Here is a 22652-nt window from a genome sequence, read left to right as displayed (position 1 = left end):
ACACACACACACACACACACACACCCTTACACGTGTGCATGTCATAAGATGTCATTCCTTCATGTAGCTTTTGGACATGAAGTACATTCTTGTATTAACTAGATCAAAAGCCTCTCCCATATTCCTTTCCTTACATTTTAAACAGTGACAGGAAGCTGCACAAAATATCACCAGTGCCTAAAGCAACTTAAATGAAACAAATTCTCTATTCTGCTTCTGAGAACCCTTATTTCTGCTAACCGACAGATAGTATCAGGCATTTGGCCTATACAAATCATCACAGAGACCAGATAAGTACTTTGAAACAACAATATATGATCTGAATAGTGTTTTTTTCAGCTATCATGCTCCTTAACTGCAGCTAACAAAATCTTTGATCACATTTATATCATTCAAATTTACTATTACTATTTTTGTAAGCAAAACATCTTTTTTAATACTCAACTGTTCAACAGTAAGTGTGTGAGGGCTCTTTACTCTAAATTTAGGAGCACATATCTTTAGTCATGAAAGAATGGTTTCCCTTTTAATTGGGCTGATGCATCTAAGAAATTAGGCAAAGACCTTAACTTCTCAGTTAATATGGACTTTGGTCCATCATCTGTAGAAAAAATAAAGGATAACATCCCTCTGTATATTACCTTAGCAAAAACACACTATTCCAATTGTAATAACTTTTTAGTCTAAAAAATACCAACTGTTGTCCCTGAAACAAATATCAATCAGGCACACACTTCATAGCAAGCATATTCTTTTCAAACTCTAGAAATGGAAATCAGGTGTTGGTGAAGAAAGTGATCAGTAAAGCAGAATATTACCTATTTCACACAAAACTCTTGCCATAGGAAATGTTGGGAAGTTATGGCCTTTGGTATTGTTTTTGTTGGTTTACTTGTAAATTTGAAAAGCTATCAAAAAAACTTTCATCCTGGCTGCTAGAAAAATTAGCTAAACTACATTCCTTTTCTAAACTTCTAACTAAATCATACTACTCCTCTGACAGTCATCTTCTGGTTTCCCCTGCCAGCCATGTAGTATCTCCAATATTTCCCACAGCAGTAACTTTGTTCCTGTAAAAATTTAGAACTTCAAAAACAGAATCTTTTAATATTAGTTTTACCGTAGTGTTTCAGGATCCCAAGTGGTCTCTAGGTTTTCAATTTCCCATTAATCATAAAGAAAAGAGGAATAAAAATTCCGGTGATGGTAACAAGATCACATTTTGAGATCATGGCACTTTACAGAGTAGATCAAGTAACTTACACTCTATTCCCTTGCACAATATCCACATAATCTTCTGATCGAGCATAGTATCCATCAGGACTCAAAGCTCCCCAGAAGTTGGACCACAGCTTTCCATGGCGAGTTACAAGAGGAGCAATTATCTTTCTAAAGACAGTGAGAGAGAAAAGCAAATCCAAGAAATTATTTATACTTAAGTTACCACGAAATTGTGTCTTGGGCTTAGCATGACACCTAAAATACTAAAGTTCATTTAATACACACGTAGTTAGTCCAAAACACCGAATTCTACTCCTGAAGCCAATTGCACTGTATGTTAACTAAAAATTAAATAAAAATAAATACATAAGAAGTGAAGAAAAAAGTAAAATAAAAGAAAAACAAGAATTTCTTTCCACTTTTTCTTAAACACACTGATTTTCAATGTTTCTTAAAATGAGTAACAAAAAAAAGAAAAATTGAAAATGCTAATGAAAGTATAAAGATGACTTTTAAAATAAGTCAAACTACTTCAATTATTTATCTATGTTAATTATTTCAGAAACTATGCTAAATGAAATCAAATATTTTCACTGTCATTGAGAAGACATAATAGTCCTTGGTGCATTGAATTATTCCATAAATATTTGTTGACCAAAAAAATGAATAAAGATGAGCTGAGATTTTTATAAATATGCCAGTTTTCCCAATGTTAAGTCCTGAATCACTTTAAAGTATGTTTCCTTTTTTTTTTTTCTTTTTTTTTTTGCAATTTTTAAAATGGGTTGTGCTAGCCCTGGCAACACTGAACATTCTTCTGGTCCTTCAACTACTGTAAAAAACAAAATAGATGGTAATTGCCATAGCACTCTATCTGACTACCTACCAGGAAAGTAGTCCTTCTGAGAAAACCACATGTTACAAATTCAAAATATGTCATATTTTTCTTAGGAAAATCTAATTTATGATGTGTCAACACTTTCCAAATGAGGTAACAAAATCCAAAGTTCCTCTAGAATTACTTTGAAAATGAAATGAACTAGAGTAGTATAAATTCTTTTAAGTTTATTTATTTTGAGAGATAGAGAGATTATGCACAAATGGGAAGGGCAGAGAGAAATAGAGAGAGAATCCCAAACAGGCTTTGCACCATCAGTCCAGAGCCCAATGTGGGGCTCTGTTTCAAGAAATGTGAGATCGTGACCTGAGCCAAAAAACCAAGGGTCAGTTGGATGCTTAACTGACAGAGATACCCAGGCACCTCTGGTGGTGTCAGTTTTTAAGAAAATCTTATACATCTTTATCCATTCAACAGGTAATGAATATTTGGATTCTCTCCATAATTTGGCTATTGTTGATAATGCTGCTCTAAACATTGTGCTGCATGTACCCCTTCAAATCTGTATTTTTGTGTCCTTTGGTTAAATAACTAATAGTGCAATTGCTTGATCATAGAGTAGTTTTACTTTTAGTTTATTTAGGAATCTCCATACTGTTCTCCAGAGTGGCTGTACCAGTTTGCATTCCCACCAACAGTGTAAGAGGGTTCCCTTTTCTCCACATCCTTGCCAACACCTATTATTTCTTGTGTTACTGATTTTAGTCATTCTGACAGGTGAGAGGTGATTTTGATTTGTTTTTGTGGTTTTGATTTGTATTTCCCTGATGATGAATGATGCTGAGTATCTTCCTCTGTCTGTTAGCCATCTGGATGTCTTCTTTGGAAAAGTGTCTATTCATGTCTCCTGCCCATTTCTTAACTGGGTTGTTTGTTACTTGGGTCCTTAGTTTGATAAGTTCTTTATAGATTTTGGACACTAACCCTTTATCAGGTTTGTCATTTGCAAATATCTTCTTCCATTCCATAGGCGACCTTTTAGTTTTGGTGGTTGTTTCCTTTACTGTGCAGAAGCTTTTTATCATGATGAGGTTCCAATAGGTCATGTTTGCTTTTGTTTGTCTCACCTTTGGCAACATGTCTAGTAAGAAGTTACTGTGGCCAAGGTCAAAGAAGTTGCCAGCTGTGTTCTCCTCTAGGATTTGATGGTTTCCTGTCTCACATTTAGGTCTTTCATAATGCATTTTGCATTTATTTTTGTGTATGGTGTGAGAATGGAATATTACTGGGGCACCTGTGTGTCTCAGTTGGCTAAGCATCTGACTCTTGATTCCAGCTCAGGTCATGATTTCACACTTCGTGAGATCGAGCCCTGTGTCAGGCTCTGAGTTGACAGCAAGGAACCTACTTGAAATTGTCTCCCTCTCTCTCTACCTCTCCCCTGCTTATGCTTTCTCTCCCTCTCAAAATAAATAAACTTAAAATATATTTAAAATTTAAAAAAAAGATTGGAATATTACTCAACCATCAAATAATGAAACCTTGGCATTTGCAATGATAGGGACAGAGCTAGAATGTATTGTGCTCAGTGAAGAGTCATAGAAAGACAAATAACATATGATTTCACTCATATGTAGAATTTAAGAAACAAAACAGATAAACATATGGGAAGGTAGGAGTAAAAGAAGACAGAAGCTACCAACCATTTAATGATGGAGAACCACTGATGGGCTGACAGAGTGAAGTGGCTGGGAAATGGGCTACATGGGTGATGGGTACCAAGGAGGGCACTTGTTGGGATAAGCACTGGGTGTTGTGTGTGAGTGATGAATCACTAAATTCTACACCTGAAACCAATATTGCACTTTATGTTAACTAACTAAAATTTAAATTAAAAAAAAAAAAACCTCACACAACTCCTCCATGAGGAAGTTTATGAACCAGGTATTCTCAACAAAAAATCTACTTCATAACACTCCAGTCTTGAGAAGATTAGATGTGCCCTTTCTCTTACCCACAGAAAAGTGAAACACAGTCTGTAAATATCATGCAAAACGGTTATTTTGGTTTATTTTTTCTGGTTCCTTTTAAAATGAAATGTTACCCAGAAACACTTATATTCTGTTTTGTTTAGAATATCTACAATATTAGAAATGAAAATATAAATTAGCATCTATATATTATGTTGATTTAAGAAATAATTCGATGTTAAAAAAAGAAATAATTCAACGGTAATATCTGACAAGATCAAATATATACTAAAAAAGAAATCTTACAATTTATAATCCCAGCTGCCTTCCAAAGAAGGCTGGGCAAAGAAATGGAAATCAAACTCAGTCTGCAGTGTCCCTCAAAATTTTTGAGTACTGAAATATAGTAGGACCCCTTATCCGTGGTTTCAACTACTCGGAGTCAACCATAGTCAAGAAGCATATGATGCTCCTTATAATGAGTCATCATTCACCTCACTTCATCTTATCCACCAGCATTTTACCATCTCACACCAGGGTGAGTGCAGAACAGGAAGATATTTTGAGAGCAAGACCACATTCACATATTTTATTTTTATTTTATTACAGTATTCTGTTATAATTATTCTATTTTATGACTGTCATTAATCTCTTACTGTGACTAATTTAGAAATTAAACTTTAACATAGGCATGTATATATAGGAAAAAACCACAGTGTGTATAGTGTCCATCACTATCGGTGGTTTCAGGCATCCACTGGGTGTCCTGGAACATCTCCCCTGTGGATAAGGGGGACTCTGGTATCAGGACAGACAGCAGATGGGGGAATTTGGAGCAAGGCAGTAAACAGCAGAGATAGGACGAGGAGAGGGAAAAGAGAGCTGATGAGATAATAGAAAGCCACATGTCCTAAGATGTGACCCATCCCCTGTCCCTCTAACCTTCAGTCAAGTCTACTAAATCACACTTTTGTTATACATAAATTCTTTCTGAAAATTACATGTTTGGATACAGGAGCAAGAACCATAAATATCATACAAACCAAAACCTTTGATCACTAACAGAAATTTATGGAATTGGAGAAATATCCTGAGTTTTACTAGCACTTCAAAAATAATGACCCCAGATGGCAGTTGAATTACTTATGAGGCAATTTTATTTATTACAGCTTGAAAACATTAGATTAATATTAAAGAGGATATATGTTAAATCCATAGTATGAATTCATTAAATAGTTCACTAAAAGAATAGTAAGTACCTGCAAAAGTGTCATATAGTAAAAACACACAAAGATTATTTTTAAAATGTGCATTCAAGAGAACATTACTAAATTCCACTAGGTTTTAAGAGTTACAAATTACAACTCTACCTCTTATCTCTAGGATAGTCTAAATGTTTTTCCTTGCCTAATGATCAAATCCTTATTCATATGTTTTGAAAAATTACTTGTAACTTACAGATTCCAGTCTTAAATAGATAAGCATCTATTGCTAGATATATAGAGGGATGTATATACAATAAATACTAAGAGGTCTTGGATTTTGAAGTAATAACTAAATTCTCAAATTGCCAAATTATATTACATATAGAGTAGGTTAGAATAGCACAAAAGATTTCTCATATATTTTACTCAGCAAAATAAAAACAGTAATTCTAACATTTCACTGTTATTATTCTCTTATCTATTTGCTAAGAGAAATAATTGTGTTGATATATATAAAAATACTTAGAAACAATACTGGTCACTTCATAAGCACTTATTAAAGGTATGCTATTAGTAGGAGGATTAATAAACTACTAATAGCAATAGGAGTAATATAACAAATAACTATTAATATCATTATAAGCTGGTATAGATGGTGTCTTCTTCACACTTCAATTCAGTTAAATAAAAACAGGTACTGCTAAGTAATAATTATTAGTTCAGTACTAAATAAAATCTTAGATCTCTGAATTTATTTTTTCAAATTCTAAGAAATTAGATATCTGCAATAGCTTTTTTAAAAGGTTATAAGTTTTATGAAATTCTAATTTAAAAATTCCTACAGAGAAATTAAAAATGCCAAATTTCACAGATATATCATAATTCCATCTAGTTTTAAGCAGAAACATAGAACTATAACTGATAAACATTGCATTTGTGATCTTAACTAATACTAAATACTTCCAATTTTCATCAGGTTGTTTTCTTTTTTACTCCTTTAAAAGAAAACTAAATCAGAACTGAAAGTTTGTAAGGTGTAGAAAAGAACTTCATGTGACTCCCTTCAATTCATTAAACACAGATAAGTAAGTATAGTGTGTCCACATAGACATAGAAAATGATTATCATTTTAAAAGCAAATTGACAATCTTATGTAGTACCTGTTTTGTTCAATCAAAATTTTTAAGGTCCTTGGATTTGTCAAAACAACATCTGCATCCATACTGAAATAATAATCACAGTTTTCATCCTGACGGCAAAAATCCCTGACATTGGAAAAGAAATAATAATTAGATAAAACATATTTGCTGGCTGAAAATGTCAACATAACGCTTATTTATAAAATAACCTTTCACATATTTTTCTAATGAAAATAGTAGAAAATATCCAAAGGGATAAATATTGTCTTAAATTTCAAAATACTCAGTTTGTCAACATAGATATTCATATGGAAATCAACACCAAAAATATTAGGTTGAGTGAAATACATTTTCAAGCCACTAAAATATTCAAAACATAAAATACCCAGTCAGAATGGCAGTTTAGAATTTAGTATTTACATCTCTCTGAAAAGGAAACATAATTTATCTCCACATATTTATCAACAACTTTTTTCACACATCAAAATGTTTTTTGCACGTGCACACACACACAACACAGTGCAAAATCTTGCTTATCCAACAAGTTAATTTTAAGTAAATTTGGAGATACAAAGATATAACTCTTCAGGTATTAATACTTTTAAAATTTGATTTCCATGGAATTCTAAGATATCTACTCCCCTGCTTCTTATCAGGAATCACAGACTATGAAACATGTTCTTTTTGGTCAAGTCTATAGCATTATCATCCGGAACAAAGAAGGAGCTACCTGTGATATATGTGAAATGCTCCCAAGTATTTATTATGGTTTCTACATTTGGGGCTCTCTGCTTTTGAGCACCCCTCCCTCCCTGCTGATCCTAGCCCTCACTTTCTGCTATTGTCAGTATGTATCCCTATACCACATTTGTTTCTAAGCACCTGTCATACAGGGCAGCAGACTTTTGAAACTTTGCTACCATTGTGCAAAAAATTAGAGGAAATTTTCTTTAAATTTTATAACTATGTATAGTGACAGATGGTAACTACAGACCTATTGTGGTGATCATTTCACAATATGTACAAATATTGAATCATTGTATAGTATATCTAATGCTAATATATGTGAATTATATCTCAATTAAATAAATGAAACAAATAAAAATAAAATAACTAAAATTATTTTGGAAAAGAAGTGAAGGAATTATACTACTTGATTTCAAGATTAATATAAATCCCTGGTAATAAAGCATGGCATTCGTCTAAGATCAATGAAACGGAATAAAGGGTTCACAATCACTCATAAATATTCGGCTAATCAATTTTTGACCAAAGCCAAGTCAATTGAATAGGAAAGGAAAAGTCTTAAACTAAAAAAGAGTGCTGAAACAACTGGACTTCCATTTGTAAAGAGTAAAATTTGACCCCTACCTCACTCCACACACAAAATATATTCAGGATGAACTATAGATTGAAACATCTTAAACATAAATGCTAGAGCAACAAAGCTTATAAAAGAAAAATTCCAAAGAGTATTTTCATGATATTGGAACAAGAAAGACTTCTTAAATAGAAAATAAACTCAATAAGCACAAAGCATAAAAGAAAAAAAGAGAGAAATGGAATTTTATTAAAATTCACATTTCTTCTATTCAAAAGACAGCATTAAGAAAGTAAAAGATCAAGCCACAAAATGAAACACATTCACAAAAATCACACATACACACACACACACACACACACACCCTTCCTTTACACAGATTATATAATAAACTCCTACAAATCAACAACAAAAAAGACAACCCAATATAAATGAAAATGCACAAAAGACTTAAATAGATAAGCCACAAATGAAAACATGAATTAGTGGTTAGGGAATTAAATTACAATTACAATAAGATATACAATAAAGTATACACAAAAAAGTGGCTAAAATAAAAAAGATGGGCAACATCACCTGTTGGCAAACGTGGAGCAGCCAGAGGTCTGTTGCACTGCTGCCAGGTGTGTATGATGGTACAACTGTCTTGGAGGTTTGGCAGTATCTTATAAAATTAAACATACATCTACTCTAACCCTATGCCCAAGTTAGTCTATGCCTTCATATTTTCCTCAAATATACTCCAGCAAAATATGTCCACAGACATACATATACACTTCTAATAAGGAATCTTCATTAACAATCTTATTCATGGGGCACCTGGGTGGCTCAGTCGGTTAAGCATCCGACTTCAGCTCAGGTCATGATCTCACTACTCATGGGTTCAAGCCCCGCATCAGGCTCTGTGCTGACAGCTTGCTCAGAGCCTGGAGCCTGCTCTGGATTCTGTGTCTCCCTCTCTTCCTGACCGTCCTCTGCTCACGCTGTCTCTATCTCTGTCTCTCAAAAGTAAATAAAAACATTTTAAAAAATTAAAAAAAAAAAAAAAACCAGTCTTATTCAAACAGCTCTAAACTGGACATGACCTATGTCTATCAGCAAGCAAGTGTAAAATGCACTTGTGGTATATTCATATGATAGAGTATTAGTCAGTGATGAAAAGGAATGAACTGTTGATAACTACAATGACATGAGTGAATGAGAAAACACCGTGTCTTAGCCAAAGATACCAGACTCAAAAGAGTATATTAAAAAAAAATAGAAGAAATAAGTTCTGAATGTGGATCCAAGGTGTTCTCCAATGAATAAATTATGGAACCATTAGTTTGGTCCTTCTGAGGCCTGTCTGCCTGCCTAACCCTTTACTCTGACATCAGGCACTGCCTAGCACTCTGAGCCCTGAGCTGCCACAACATAAGATGAGAAATCACCAGGACTTACTGACCTTTTTCTCAGCAGCACTTAACCCACTGCTGGCACATCCAATTAACATTCATGGAGAAATAACTGTTTTTATTATTATCAGAATTTTACTAGTAATCTATCTGCAGTATTAAAGGGGCTAAACACAGGACTGAAAAAACTTCCTCTGAGGGTTATAGTATTATCTAGATCAGTCAATGACTAGAAAGGAGGAATTCCCTTTGCACAGTCTGAAACACATTTTCACCACGCACAACCTTCACAGTCAACATCTAAATCACTGCGGTATCAGTCATACTATTCACTTGTCTGAATAGTTTATTTCTTATTTTAAGTAATCTCTACCCCCAAAGTGGGGCTCTAATTTATGACCCAGAGATCAGGAGTCACATACTCTTCTGACTGATACAGCCCCTGTCTGAGTATTTTTCAATAAATTTTAAAAATCTTGAGCTAAAGTTCGGATAATAGCCTAACTAAATATGTTGACCCTTATCCATAACATATATTTCCATCTCTATATATATAATTTCCATTGGCTTTTACATGTAAATACAAACACAGATATAGTCTAACAGTTGAGGTGTGCTCATACGCATACCCAGACAGACATGCACACATATACAGTCGAGACAATCCAAGTTTAGGGTACTAGTTTTGAAGAAAAGTTGTTTTTCCTTAAATTCCTTTAGTAGAAATTGTTTAATTTAAATTGATTAAAACATACATTCCCATGTTTCTTGCTTCGGCTTGACTTAGATTTTCTTCTGGTCCTACTATTTTTATAGTACTGATTTCATGTTTAGCTTTATCAAAAAATACTTTGATGTCCTTTTCATGATAAACTTCCTGTAACATATTTTAAAAATACAAAATTAGTGCCAAAATGATGACAGGATGATGCAAGTGTTCATACATAGGGTTACATCACATTCAAAGTTCTGAATTCCACAATTCACATATTACCTCAATTATAGATGAAACGATAACCTATATTAAACATATTCAATTTAAATGTCACATGAAAAATCTAAAATAGATACATATCAAAATTTTTTCAATAGAAGATACTTCAAAATTCTTCTGACATCTACTCCTAGACTTGAATAAATAATTAAATGCTTTCTGCTATAAAATGCTTTCACTTGAAGGAATATCGTTTGTGGTCTCAGAATCTTAGACATGTGCTTTAAAATATCTATAAAAATGTCTATTAAACTTACTAGATTTTAATCTAGGTTATAAATACAATCATATTTTATAATATAAATATTATAGTACTCTTCAAAGCAGAGAGAAAAACTAATGGTCACATATAAAATTGTGTTTTTACAAAAAGAAAGTAAAGTTTAGCAAAATTATATCAATAAGGAAATATAGTAGGAAAATCATTAACATATAAGTCATAAAATTAGTGTGATTCAACTGTGCTAAAATTTAGATAAGATTATTTAACATAGATAATCCAATATTAGTACATTTCAGAGCTTTTTATGTCTCAAGTCGAAGTATTTTTTTTTTAAATGTTTTTTATTTATTTCTAGGAGAGAGAGAGAGAGAGAGCGTAAGCAGGGGAGGGTCAGAGAGAGAGGGAGCCACAGACTGAAACAGGCTCCAGGCTCTGAGCTGGCAGGCAGCACAGAGCCCGACGTGGGGCCCGAACCCACGAACCGCGAGATCATGACCCAAGCGAAAGTCGGACGCCCAACCGACCAAGCCACCCAGGCGCCCCTCAAGTCGAAGTATTCTTGAAAGCTTTTCACAGCTTATTAAAACTACTTATAAAGCATAAAAGCTACAGAGTTCATTTTATATATAAAAAAAAAAGGGAGAGGGACAAAATCCCCTGCCATCAAGGAGGTTCTACAAAAGGAAGAAGACCTAAATAAAAGACACAATATATAAAACTGAAACTATTTAATGTAAATAAATATTTTACAATGCACTTTACAGAGCAAATGCTCAATGATTCACCCTTTTAAACTTTTTTTCAGCTGGTTTTCTATGAATTTAAAATATTCCATGGAAAAGGCAAGTGATAAGCTGACATGAACATTAGAAAGAAAGAACAATTTTATACACCAAAAGCATTTGGACAAAAGGGAGCAAAAAATATACTTCGCAGCTATTGCATTTTTCTAGAAGATGTTAAGTGTCAATTGTTTTAATATGAAAGAGACAGATATATGGGAAAATTCTGAGAAAAAATGTCTTTAAGTTTAGATTACACGTGGGAGGTTTGGGGGAGGTTCTGTATATTTTTGGAGGAAATGACAGTATCAAAATCCTTTGGGGAAAAGCATGCCATTGTGGGATTAATCAAAACAATAATATATCTGGAAACTATATCAAGTTCTGATGCTATGGTATTAGCTTAAGCTGCAAACAATTTAATGACCATTTCCATAAAAAAATTGATTAAAACCCAAAGACAAGGAATACAAGGACCTTTGACATTTCTTTATGTGTATATTAAGTTGAGCCATATGAAAATAGCTGATATTCAACCATTTTTGATCTACAAAATTGAATTTCACATGGCTCATTCCAATATTATGATACTAGTTTCCAAATTCTAAAATCCTTAGGTTCAGGGCGCCTGGGTGGCTTACTCGGTAAAGCGTCTGACTTTGGCTCAGGTTATGATCTTAAGGTTCGTAGGTTTGAGCCCCGTGTCGGGCTCTGTGCTGACCGCTAACTCAGAACCTGGAGCCTGCTTCAGATTCTGTGTCTCCCTCTCTTTCCGACCCTCCCCTGCTCACTCTCTCTCTCTCTTTCTCTCTCTCTGAAATAAAAAAACATTTAAAAAAATAAAAAATTAAAAAAAATAAACTCCTTAGTGTCTACAAAAGCAGGACAGTAAATTACTTCAAAAATCTCCCGCTGAATTTATATAAATAATAACACATATTTTCAATGAAGATAAAGAATAATTTTCACATGAAATATTCATTGCTCAAATACTTACTTTGTTATGAATAAAGAGTTTAAGTGCTTCTTTTGGGTAATCCAGTGTCAACAATATGTCCAGAAATCGAGGTAGGAAAGGGGTTGGTTGTTCAATAAAAACTCCTATTGTTACATTTGGTTGGACCTTTGTTTTATGGCAAACATAAAAACAAATTTTTATTATTTTGGATTTATTCTTAATTCTATTTCAGTCTTAATACAACATAAAATATACTGGAAATATTTCAACATAATCTGCTAAATTTGAATTGATGATAATTCTCTAACACATAAAATACAATCTTATGGCCTCCATCAAAGTGAATTTACTCAATCATGTACTGACATTATGACTTAGGTTTGAAGAGGAAACTCACTATCCTATTTATTACATGGATGTAATAAAGGATATTGCCTACTCTCTTATTCAATGCGTCCTTTATGGTAGTCTTTAAATAAATGTCCTTCAGTTCTGAATCTGTTTTGACATCTTCATCTAAGGAGCCAGAATGCTGTGTTTCCCTTTTGGTTTCCATGGCTTGGAAGTCCCGCATCTAATTTGTAGCTCAAATAAAGCAACCATGGAGTTCTTCAGCCTTTATTTCTATCCTTGAATTTATTTCCTTTAATCTCATTTTATGGATAGTACTTTATTTTGCTTTGTTATCATACATAAGAAACCTACAGTTTACCTTGTTCTATTTTTATAGGTTTTCAAAAATCCTGTTTGGGTATGTATTATAGGATAGTTTATCTTTCATTCATTGAATGAAAACTTTTGAAACACTCATTATATTTGTCAGTTCTGGTGATAAACAACATTTAAGACAAAGAGTGAAAGTTCCTGTCTTGAAAAAGTTACAAATGGTTGGGGAAGACAGAAACATAAGTAAATGACCATATAATGATGTTACTACCAAACCTGTATGAAAGATTTCTTTGTAATGCCTTTTTTAAACATGTCTTGAAGAGCCTGGGTGGCTCAGTCTGTTGGGCATCTGACTTCGGCTCAGGTCATGATCTTACAGCTCATGAGTTCGAGCCCCATGTTGGGCTCTCTGCTGAAAGCTCAAAGCCTGGAGCATACTTTTGATTGGGTCTTCCTGTCTCTCTGCCCCTCCCCTGCTTGTGCTCTGTTTCTCTCTCTCTCTCCCTCTCTCTCTCAAAATATAAATAAGAATTTTAAAAAATTAAAAAATAAACGTGTCTTAAAACCTGAATTTGAGGATTAAAGATTTTTAGAAATATTATATATGTTAAGTGCTGAATGATGTACCTCCTTTCCCATCTTTTCACATATGATGCCTTGTATATTTCTATTATCTGGATTTTAACTTAGTATTTGTTTGCATTGAAATATACCTTGACCACTGTTGTACTTCTTTATCAATTCATTCACTCACCCAAATATTTATTATTGAATAAAAAAATCCAAACATCTAAAGACAAACTATCTACCCTCTGGGAGTTTTCAGTTTAATAGGGGAAATAAGTGAAAAGTAGATCACAATTCTCCATTATCAAATGAGATAATACATTACATTTACATTTCATAGTCACCTTAGAAGTTATTTATTATTCCAAATTTATATGTGGAAAATGGGATTTCAAGAAGTTAAGCAACTCAGAACACATAATTAGTAGGTAAAGAGCTGGGTTTCAACATGCTACAATTTCATTATCCATTTAAGTTTGCTTTATATACTAATGATAATACAACACTGACTGAAGGCTTAGCTCTGCATATGTATATATAATTTATACATATACATATCATTTATATATATGCATAAGGTTTCATTTAACCCTCCTTTTCTTTATATAGAAAAGAACTTGCCTATGGCCCATATCTAAGAATATGGTAGGCCTGAGATCTTAACTACCCACATAATTTTAAGTTTTATATCCTTATTGCATAATAACTATATACGTAAAACACATAAAAACTCTGTTTTGCAAAATATAATAGCTTTCCTTTCTGGCATTTTTTATCAGGCTATAAGACAAAACAGTTTAAGAAATAAGTGATTTACTCCTATATGCAAAAATAATAGTAATAAGAGAAAAAATCTTAAAGTAAATATTTTTCTATATTTACACCAGAAAGTTTATGTAAAAGGAGACCAAACAGATAAAAAGCATTAACCTTCCCTCCAAAGGACAACAGTACTTTCTGCAAAAAAGATCAGGTTGAATTTTTAAACATCATGATGCAGCTTCATTCAAAAATATTCTGGCATTCTTTCTAGATAGGAAACATTCAGTTTGTTATTTGAGAGACTGGCCAAAAAGTCTTATTTTCAAGGAAAGTAGGGCCCTATTCAGAAGCTCCTAAATGTGCACAAGTTACTCTTTGTCCTCCTTTCAGACAGTGATAAGCATAGAAACTATTTAAATTCAGGAGCTTTGGTTCTATACAGTGAAGAGTATTTTATATTTGCATAGATCCAGAAGTTGCCAGGACTCTATCACTGGGAATTTTAGTTTTGCTTATATTGGTTCTACTTATCTGGCATATTGTAGAGACTCAATAAACCTATGAGGAACAAAGGAAAGAGTCAGCCTTAATGACAAAATCATCTCAAGAATCCAACTGTTCATATATGTAATAACAGTCTTCCAAGTTACAAGAGCAGTTTTTGGAAGAAATATGTTACTATGGAATATACTAAAACTTTTCTGGTAGATGACAGAAGAAAGATGCATGAAAATGTTCTATAGATAAATATTATGTCTAATTGTTCCTTCTCCCTCAAACTATAAAAGAAACTACAGTTATAATTCTCTATGAAATATACCTATAAGTAGCACCATGTCTGGCATATAATATGTACATGACACCCAGGCAAAACTGCAGTGGTCAAGAATACAGGGTCTAGGGCCAGACGGCCTAAATTCAAATCCCATCTCCAATGCCTAAAAATATTGTGTGCCCTTAAGCAAGTTACTTAATCTGTATGTACCTCAGTTTTTCATTTGTAAAACTGAGTCAATAGTAATACCTACTTAAGAGTTTTTGTGAAGTTTAGTTGAATTATTTCATGCAAAATGCTTAATTCTTAATCATATAATCATGTCATTTTTTAAATCATCAAATTTGAAAATCAAGCGCAGATAATATTAGTCAACACAAATGCTGAAGCATTTCTTTCCTCAGTGCTTTAAGTTAGCAGACTAAAAACAAGAGCAGCCAATCATAACAAGCTTAATATTAAATATTAACAACCAAGTACCTTTTACTGGGATCAATTACTAGCCAGTTTTACTCTTAAAAACAGTTCACAAATATAAAAATGTAGTAATTTTCTGTGTCATCATGTTTTAGCCTTATAAATCCATTACCTACCATATTACCAAACTATAAAGTAATGTATTTTGGACAAATCAGTGCACTTCCTGACACTGTACTTTTTGTTTCTACATCTCACACATAGTAAATTCCACTCACATCTACTGTAGACAAGTCAATTGTATCCAAGTCACAAAGTGTGCAGCCATTATCCTGTGTCCATGCATTAGGTACATAGTTTCCAAAATAATTCAGGAGAATCTAGTAAATGAAGGAAAACTGTATTAAGGAAAGTAAGTCACTCTCATCAATGTGCTTTCATTCTATAAACATCTAACTTCGAAGTGGGTTTTCTGCATTAGGTATATTCTTTAATGATTCTACTAACATGTAAGACCTAGAGGTATACACTGAACTAAATTCTTTCCAGACAATGAGTCATAAAATCAGGGCAAACTTTGTGTAGAAATGCCAAAAAATGCATTATAAATCATAAAGGTCATTTTATTTCATTATGTAAGAAATAATACCAGATGAGACATGATTAAGAAATATGTAAATAATGAAAGAAAGTGATTTAATTGAGCTAATGAGACTTAGCAAAAACAACACTAATGAGAGCAGGCACATGAATAGTAACTTAGTAATAAGATAAATATGTTTAAAGGCCCAGTGCAGACACCTACGGTGAATGGGGCAGTGCCAGCCCCCATCGCCACTCAAAATATGTTTTATATATACTTTATCACCAAAAGCACTAACCTCTTCCAGGAAACTATGCCACCTACCATAAACTAGGCTTCTGGGCAGTGCTTCAGGAGCACTGACTTTGGGAAAAGAAAGTCTAAATTTAAAACAGATCTACAACAAGGGCCTAATTACTGCCACCCCACAAATCCTATTAGCAATAAATGAAGTACAATACTGCTTCCCTACTGCTACTCATTTCAGATCACTCAGAGCGTCTCCTTTGTAACTTATCTCCCTTGGTCCTTAGGCATCATTGGAGATCATTTCACCTGTAAAATCTGAGTCCCTTGTGTGTGTTTTGGGTGAAGAAGAAAGTGAGAGAAGGTAGATGGAGGAGACGCATAAACACATTAAAATATGTTCTGAGTCCTTGAACAAATCTTGAGTATCTCCAGAGTGTAAACATTTTAGGGAAAATTCTGCTGATTTACTTTAAAACTCAGCACACTTTTCTACTGCAATTGTAATTGTACCTGTAGTGGTATGAACATTTGTAGTTTTTATTTCTTTACTTCTTTTCACAAACTATTTCACCTCAAGACCGTGAAACTGTAGCAAACTAGTTTTAGGTGTGATTTTATACTACTATAAAAAGGAAGCACCTAAAACCCTCACTATGCTTTTATAATCATTAATTTTTCATTGGAAAAGGAGGCGAACTCAAAAGGGAAATGTGTCAATACATTAAATACAATGGTCAAAAATGTACAGAAGTGCCTACTGGATTTTTCTAGCTTCCTAAGTCCCTAAAAGATTTTATGGTACAGAAAAGATAGGTCATTAGTCTGGTACCATTTTACCAGATTTCTCTCAATTATTTGGGATGCCATCCAAAAATCTCTATTATACTAAAACAAATGTTGTTGAAACAATACAGTATTAATTGCAATGGAAAAATCTATGTATTATGCAGATATTGTAGATATAGTTACATTCAATTTGTGAATTACTATCTTAAGACTTGGGAAAGTAATTTATTCATGTCTCTTTTGAATTACATGATAATTCAGGAAACAAATTACAAGGCAGGAAACATGTACTTATGAAATCCATTAATGACATTTCAAGAGTCAATGTGGTCATTTTTATGTGCCTCTATGGCAAAAATTTTTTTTTTACTGTTGTCAAATTACAAATGCAAACATTAAGCATTCATATTCCATACAATAATGTGGTTTTGAAGGAAGAAAACAGATTCATGTGAAAATAGATCTTGTCCTAAGCATTATTTCTGAGAAAATTTTTAAAAACTGAAGGCTAGAGGAAAACATAACTTATTTAAAATGTCCCGGAAAAGAGTTTTTCTGTAAAGGGAGAAAAAAAATCCCTCACATAGTGGGCCATATTTAAAATTCCCATCTACGTGTAAAGACTGGCACTTTCCGCATCTCAGAAATCTCATAGAAATTAAATATTTATTTCATGAATTATTGATCAGTCTGTTAGAACCCTTATGTGAATATGAAAATGATCAATATCTTTTAAAAGGTTAGAGCATAAAAGGTATTACTTTTAGTTTTCAGAATTAAAACTTTTATTTTGTAACCTTTCCACTTTCTACTCCTTATCTCAATTTAATTTTCAGAGATAATTAAGATAATTTTAAAACATTACTCTTGACTGGAAACCTTTCTCTTTTGGATTGCTTACTACACAGGCAAAAATTATCCACCACCACCACCACCCTCCATTTACATCTGTTTTCTTCATTAAAATCTGCAGACATTTATGCTGGCAGCTTTGGAAAGTGCAGAAAACTGTTTCTGTAGTTAGGCTGTTCCAGGCAGTCCCCAGCTACTAGGTGGTAGTACTTTCCTGATCCTTCTTTCACAATATCAAAATGTTTCCAGAGATGATGTCATTTCATTGGCAGAGAAACTTTTCCAACCAAATCCTTTCTTTCTTTCATTTTCCCAAATCAACCAATTATTCAAGGTCATAGTGACCCAAGCATTTGTGTTTATATGTACAAAATTAACGTCCCTATTTTTATTGTAAATCAAATTAGTTTCAAAAATGCTTGTTTTCATGTGCAAATTAGGTGATCTGATCTTCTGTTCAAGTTTAGTTTGTATAAAACTACCACCAGTTTCATGATTACCTTAACAGGTATATTATTTGACATGTAAAAGAAAAGGTTAGGTGTTAAAGTAAGCATCGTTTAATGTGTTGCTAACAATAAATGAGCTTCAAGAATAAAAAGTATAGCTTCAAGCCAGAAATCATAGTTTCTGTCTAAAATCTTATTTATATTAGATTGTGCGTATCTAGCCAAGTGAGAAAATAATTATGTAGAATACAGAAATATATTTTAAATAAAATGTTACTTAAAAAACACAAAATTGTTTACATATCATTATGAAAATAAATGAAAAGTACAAATGCTCATAGATATAGATTGAAAGGACAAAAAAAAAAACCCCTGAAAGCAATCATGAATAAAACTATATCAAAGGATATAGAGATTATAATTGATTTTTTAAACTGCTTATAATTTAAAAATTATTCTTACTAAGAGCATGAGATTTAGAGAAAGTTTAATAACTTTGGTCTATAAACAAATTAAAAATAATTTATCATTTCCAGATTACGTGTACATTTTGAAATGAAAAAAATGGCTTAAACATTATCAGTTAGGTCATTATCATGGTTCAAAGCCACTGGCATTATAATCACTCCCTTAACTAAATAAAATAGTAACTAAAACAACCTTATAAAAATTCATACAAAATATCCTTTTGCCTGTTGTGACGGCTTAAAAAAAGTTTGTATCTAGAGAATAATCTGCTTTCTTTCCCCATTAGCCTGGACACAGGGAAAAATGTAACACATTCATGTGTCTCTAACTTTAACATAATATTATTAAATTAGGTATTAGCACTAACTAAATGCTTATTTATATAATCTTTTCTCAAATGTTTATGTTATCACAAGTATAATTTTTATAATAAAAAACTTGCTTCATTCTTTGTTGCCAAATAGAATTACAGGAAGGTAGACTAGACAGGATCATGTTAGAGAAAATATAATAGGATCATCACACTACTTGAAATGCCAGAAACTGTGACAGCCTGAACTGAGAATATTTCTTAGAAGACCTAAAACAGGTCTTTCTAAATGGACTAAGGATTAGGGCTCCTTTCTTATGAGAGGTCCTAAATTAGTCACTCTGTGAACCTTAGGCGGTACTACCCTGGGAATTCAGGAGAAACTGGTGATGACATCACAATCACTAAACATCAGGACTTGCCCACAAGAGCTGAATGCTTAGTGCCACTCCCCTCTTTAAAGACATTTACATTTGACTAAGAAAATTACCAAGAAGAAACAGCACCCTAAGTGGTTCTAAGAGATGTCTGGCTATATAAGCCCATGCCTAAACGGCACCAAGAATATCAGACAGAGGGCTAAAACAGACACTGTGAATATACACGTGTTACATAGGGCTTCATAGACAAAACTTGTCCATTTATCTGCTTAGGGAAAAGCTACAGGGACCCACATCAGTTTTATGACTTTTTTGCCCTGACAAAAAATAATCTGCCTTACCACTCCCAAGAATAATGCTAGGTCATTACACTGTAAACTCTGACATTTACTGAAAGGTTATTATATGCTAGACATGTGCTGGAGCCTGGGGAAACAAGAAGTTAACAGGATAGGTATGGTTTCTATAATACCTAGGCCAAAGGCCCAGTAAGTAAGAAAGACCAGGGGAAAAAAAGAGTAAATCCATCCCTGTCCAGCGTGTGGTATTAGATTGTGATGGACAAAGTTCCAAATATTATAGAAAGCATGCAGGAGACCTGAGGGGTAAAGACTAAGCTGACATCTAGAGGATGAAGAGGATTTAGTAGGTGGCTACAACAAGTGAGATTAGGGGCAAAGGATTCCAGGGTAAGTGAAATGTGGGTACAGAAGACATGCAGAAAGAGGAACTTACAAAGCTCAAAGGAATTCAGTATGGTAGGAGTGGGGGGGAGAGAAAGAGGGAGAGAATGAGTGAGTATGAGAAATGTTTGTGTGGATATTTGTAGTGTCAGGAGTAGGGGAGCAGATGAGACAATGGACTGGCGATCACTAAACCAGTAGTGAAATTTTAAAAGGAGCTTTACAAGGCAAGGTGAGAATTTGGATCTTCACACCTAAGTCCACATAGGGCATTATACAGGTGAGTGATGTGACTGGCTTTCTGCTTCAGCACAATGCCCTAGTTCTGGGCTCCTGGTGGGTGACTGCTAGGGGTGGCAATGTGCAGGTGGCCAGAACTAAGGAAGCTGTCATTGGCACTGAGATAATTAGACAACCACCATGCACAGGAGTCAGAAAAAACAGCTCTTTGATTGGGAGTGGGAAGCATCTAGAGCCAAAACAAAACCCATCTTCCCCTTAACCAGCTGGATAAAAGAGGAGGCAGAGCTGAAGAGCTTGAGCTCCAGGTCTTCATGACACACAAAGTTATCAATTGGTATTCAGATCTGGAACTTGAGAAAGATTCAGACAGGAGCTAGAGCAAGGATTTGAAAATCATCAGCATCACAAAAGGATTTGCTGACATAGGAATGAAGCCAATTACCCAAGAATTTCTGTAGAAGAGAAAAGAAAGGTGTCTCAGGGAGATATCTGTGGAACACTTAATTAAAACAAGAAAGGAAAAGGATCTCTCCCACCACCCCTGAGCCACCTCACACACACAATGTGTTAGATTTTTTAATGTATATTAAAAATTAAAAGACAGAAAAAGAGAGAGATTTAAGAGGCCAGAAAATCAGTAGACAAATCAGCAGAGAATGGTGCAAACAAAGGGAAAGAGTATTTCAAGTAGGGCCAAATGGGATCAACATGATCAAATGTCACCTCTGAGTCAAGTAAAAAGGAGGGCTGAAGAGGATGTCACAACGGACCTCGGCAGGAGCATTTCCCCGTGTGGTGGGTAAAGGAACAGAGGTGGCAGTACGTTGTTTCTACTTTAAAAAGTGTGGCTGTGAAGGGGAGGAAAAAAGTCAAACAGGCTGGAAGACAAGGTGATTGAGGAGGATGTTTTAGTGTGCCCGCTTGGCTTTGTTTTAAGATGGGAAAGTCTTGAGGGTCTTTACATTGCTAATGAGTAGGAAAGGACAGATCTGGGAAAGTGAAAGTGATAGAAGACTGAGAAAGGAGTGCCCCCAGTCAGACTGTAGGAGGGCTGGAATGGGACAGTAAGCGGTGGAAAGATTAACTAGAGGGGAAGAGGAATCTACTACTTCCGTTCTGATGGTGAAAAGCTGCCAGTGTGGGCTTTCCCTTGCCTTTCTTCCCATGCATATAGGTCTTACTGGAATTCAGACTACTCAATGCTCTGAAACAGCAGAGGACTTCTCCCCATCTTCCTTCCCATCGTGCACATCTATTCATCTCTTTTCTAGGTACGTACAAGTAAATTAGGCATCTCGGTTTCTCAGAACATTGTTTTAAGCACACATCTATATCCCAAACTTATCTAGAAATTTTGCAGTCGATAACATTTTCAGCAAGCTCGGATATATATATTTGAAAAGCATCCAAAACTTCATTAGTCGCAATATGTCTTTCTCAACTATAACCCATCAACCTTGGTACAAAATAAATGCAAGAAGAAGCTTCCAGCCACATAGTTACACCTCAATCATAACAGAGTTGTTAACTCAGAAATGTTGACTTAGTAACCTCAGCATCTCCTATTCAGATAAGATATCCTATATGAGGAAAATATGGCTCATTCTCAAGGTCGCTGTTATTATTAAACAGTAATGTGTCAAAATAGAATGAAAAAGTATCACTTTGCTCAGGAAAGATCCTCAGTTTGATTAATCTGAAGGAAAGCACATAATACACAGTGTAAAGATGAAGCCAGTAGGTTGCTAGCACTAAAATAGAGACTCTTCAAGATATGAAAAAAGAGAAGTAGAAGGAGGAGGAGAAGGTGAAGGAGGGGAAGGAGAAGATGACACTCTCCATATTGCTCTTTAGAATAGAAACAGGGAAAAGTCGCTGTGACTCACCTTGGTTGGTCCATTTCCATTAACTGCCACTGGTAATGTTTCATAAAATACATTCTTAGCTCTGGCTTTGCCATTTTCAAATTTTAAAACAACTTCATCTGGGTTAAAAAGAAAAAAAACAGATTTTAGTCATTTAAAATGTGTGTATTCATATACATATATACATGTCTACATCTATCTATACCTTCTTGTTATAAAATTTCTCATGAATACTATTCCATGTGCTACAACACTTTTAGAAATTTTGCCTACTTTAGGTCAGCAGAGCACCTCAGTCATTCCAACCCAGTACCAGCAAACTGAGGTGCTAAGACACTGACTGGGGTGTCTAGCAGAAGAAAAGCATCTTTGCCATCCTGCTTCCAAGGACTCTTGATAGTAATGTGATCCCATATGAACTAAATTATTGTCTCGATTTAGTCAACTATCAAATGGGATCTTTGCCTGCCTTTCAAAGTCATGAGGATAATAACAATGTAAATATGGCGAATAGAACACTGCCGGACGTAAGCAAGGTTTCCGCAGTTG

At 34.0% G+C, this 22652-nt stretch overlaps 1 protein-coding gene across 2 annotated transcripts in view; it reads right to left on the bottom strand.

Annotated features, from left to right (window-relative positions):
- The window catches only part of PLOD2 (procollagen-lysine,2-oxoglutarate 5-dioxygenase 2), a 97410-nt gene that overhangs the window by 9692 nt on the left and 65066 nt on the right, over positions 1-22652 (bottom strand). For both annotated transcript variants that reach the window (XM_039216491.1, XM_039216490.1), the window contains exons 7-12: positions 22125-22222; positions 15514-15615; positions 12085-12210; positions 9844-9965; positions 6395-6499; positions 1264-1389 (exon numbers count right to left, since the gene is read on the bottom strand). In XM_039216491.1, the coding sequence (XP_039072422.1) occupies positions 1264-1389; positions 6395-6499; positions 9844-9965; positions 12085-12210; positions 15514-15615; positions 22125-22222 (679 nt within the window). The remainder of the gene's footprint in view (positions 1-1263; positions 1390-6394; positions 6500-9843; positions 9966-12084; positions 12211-15513; positions 15616-22124; positions 22223-22652) is intronic.

Source organism: Hyaena hyaena, unplaced genomic scaffold (assembly GCF_003009895.1).
Source record: "Hyaena hyaena isolate Hyena2069 unplaced genomic scaffold, ASM300989v1 scaffold_636, whole genome shotgun sequence".
Lineage (NCBI taxonomy): Eukaryota > Metazoa > Chordata > Mammalia > Carnivora > Hyaenidae > Hyaena > Hyaena hyaena.
The sequence above is the reverse complement of the archived record's forward strand: the minus strand, read 5'-3'. Positions and strand labels throughout refer to the sequence as shown.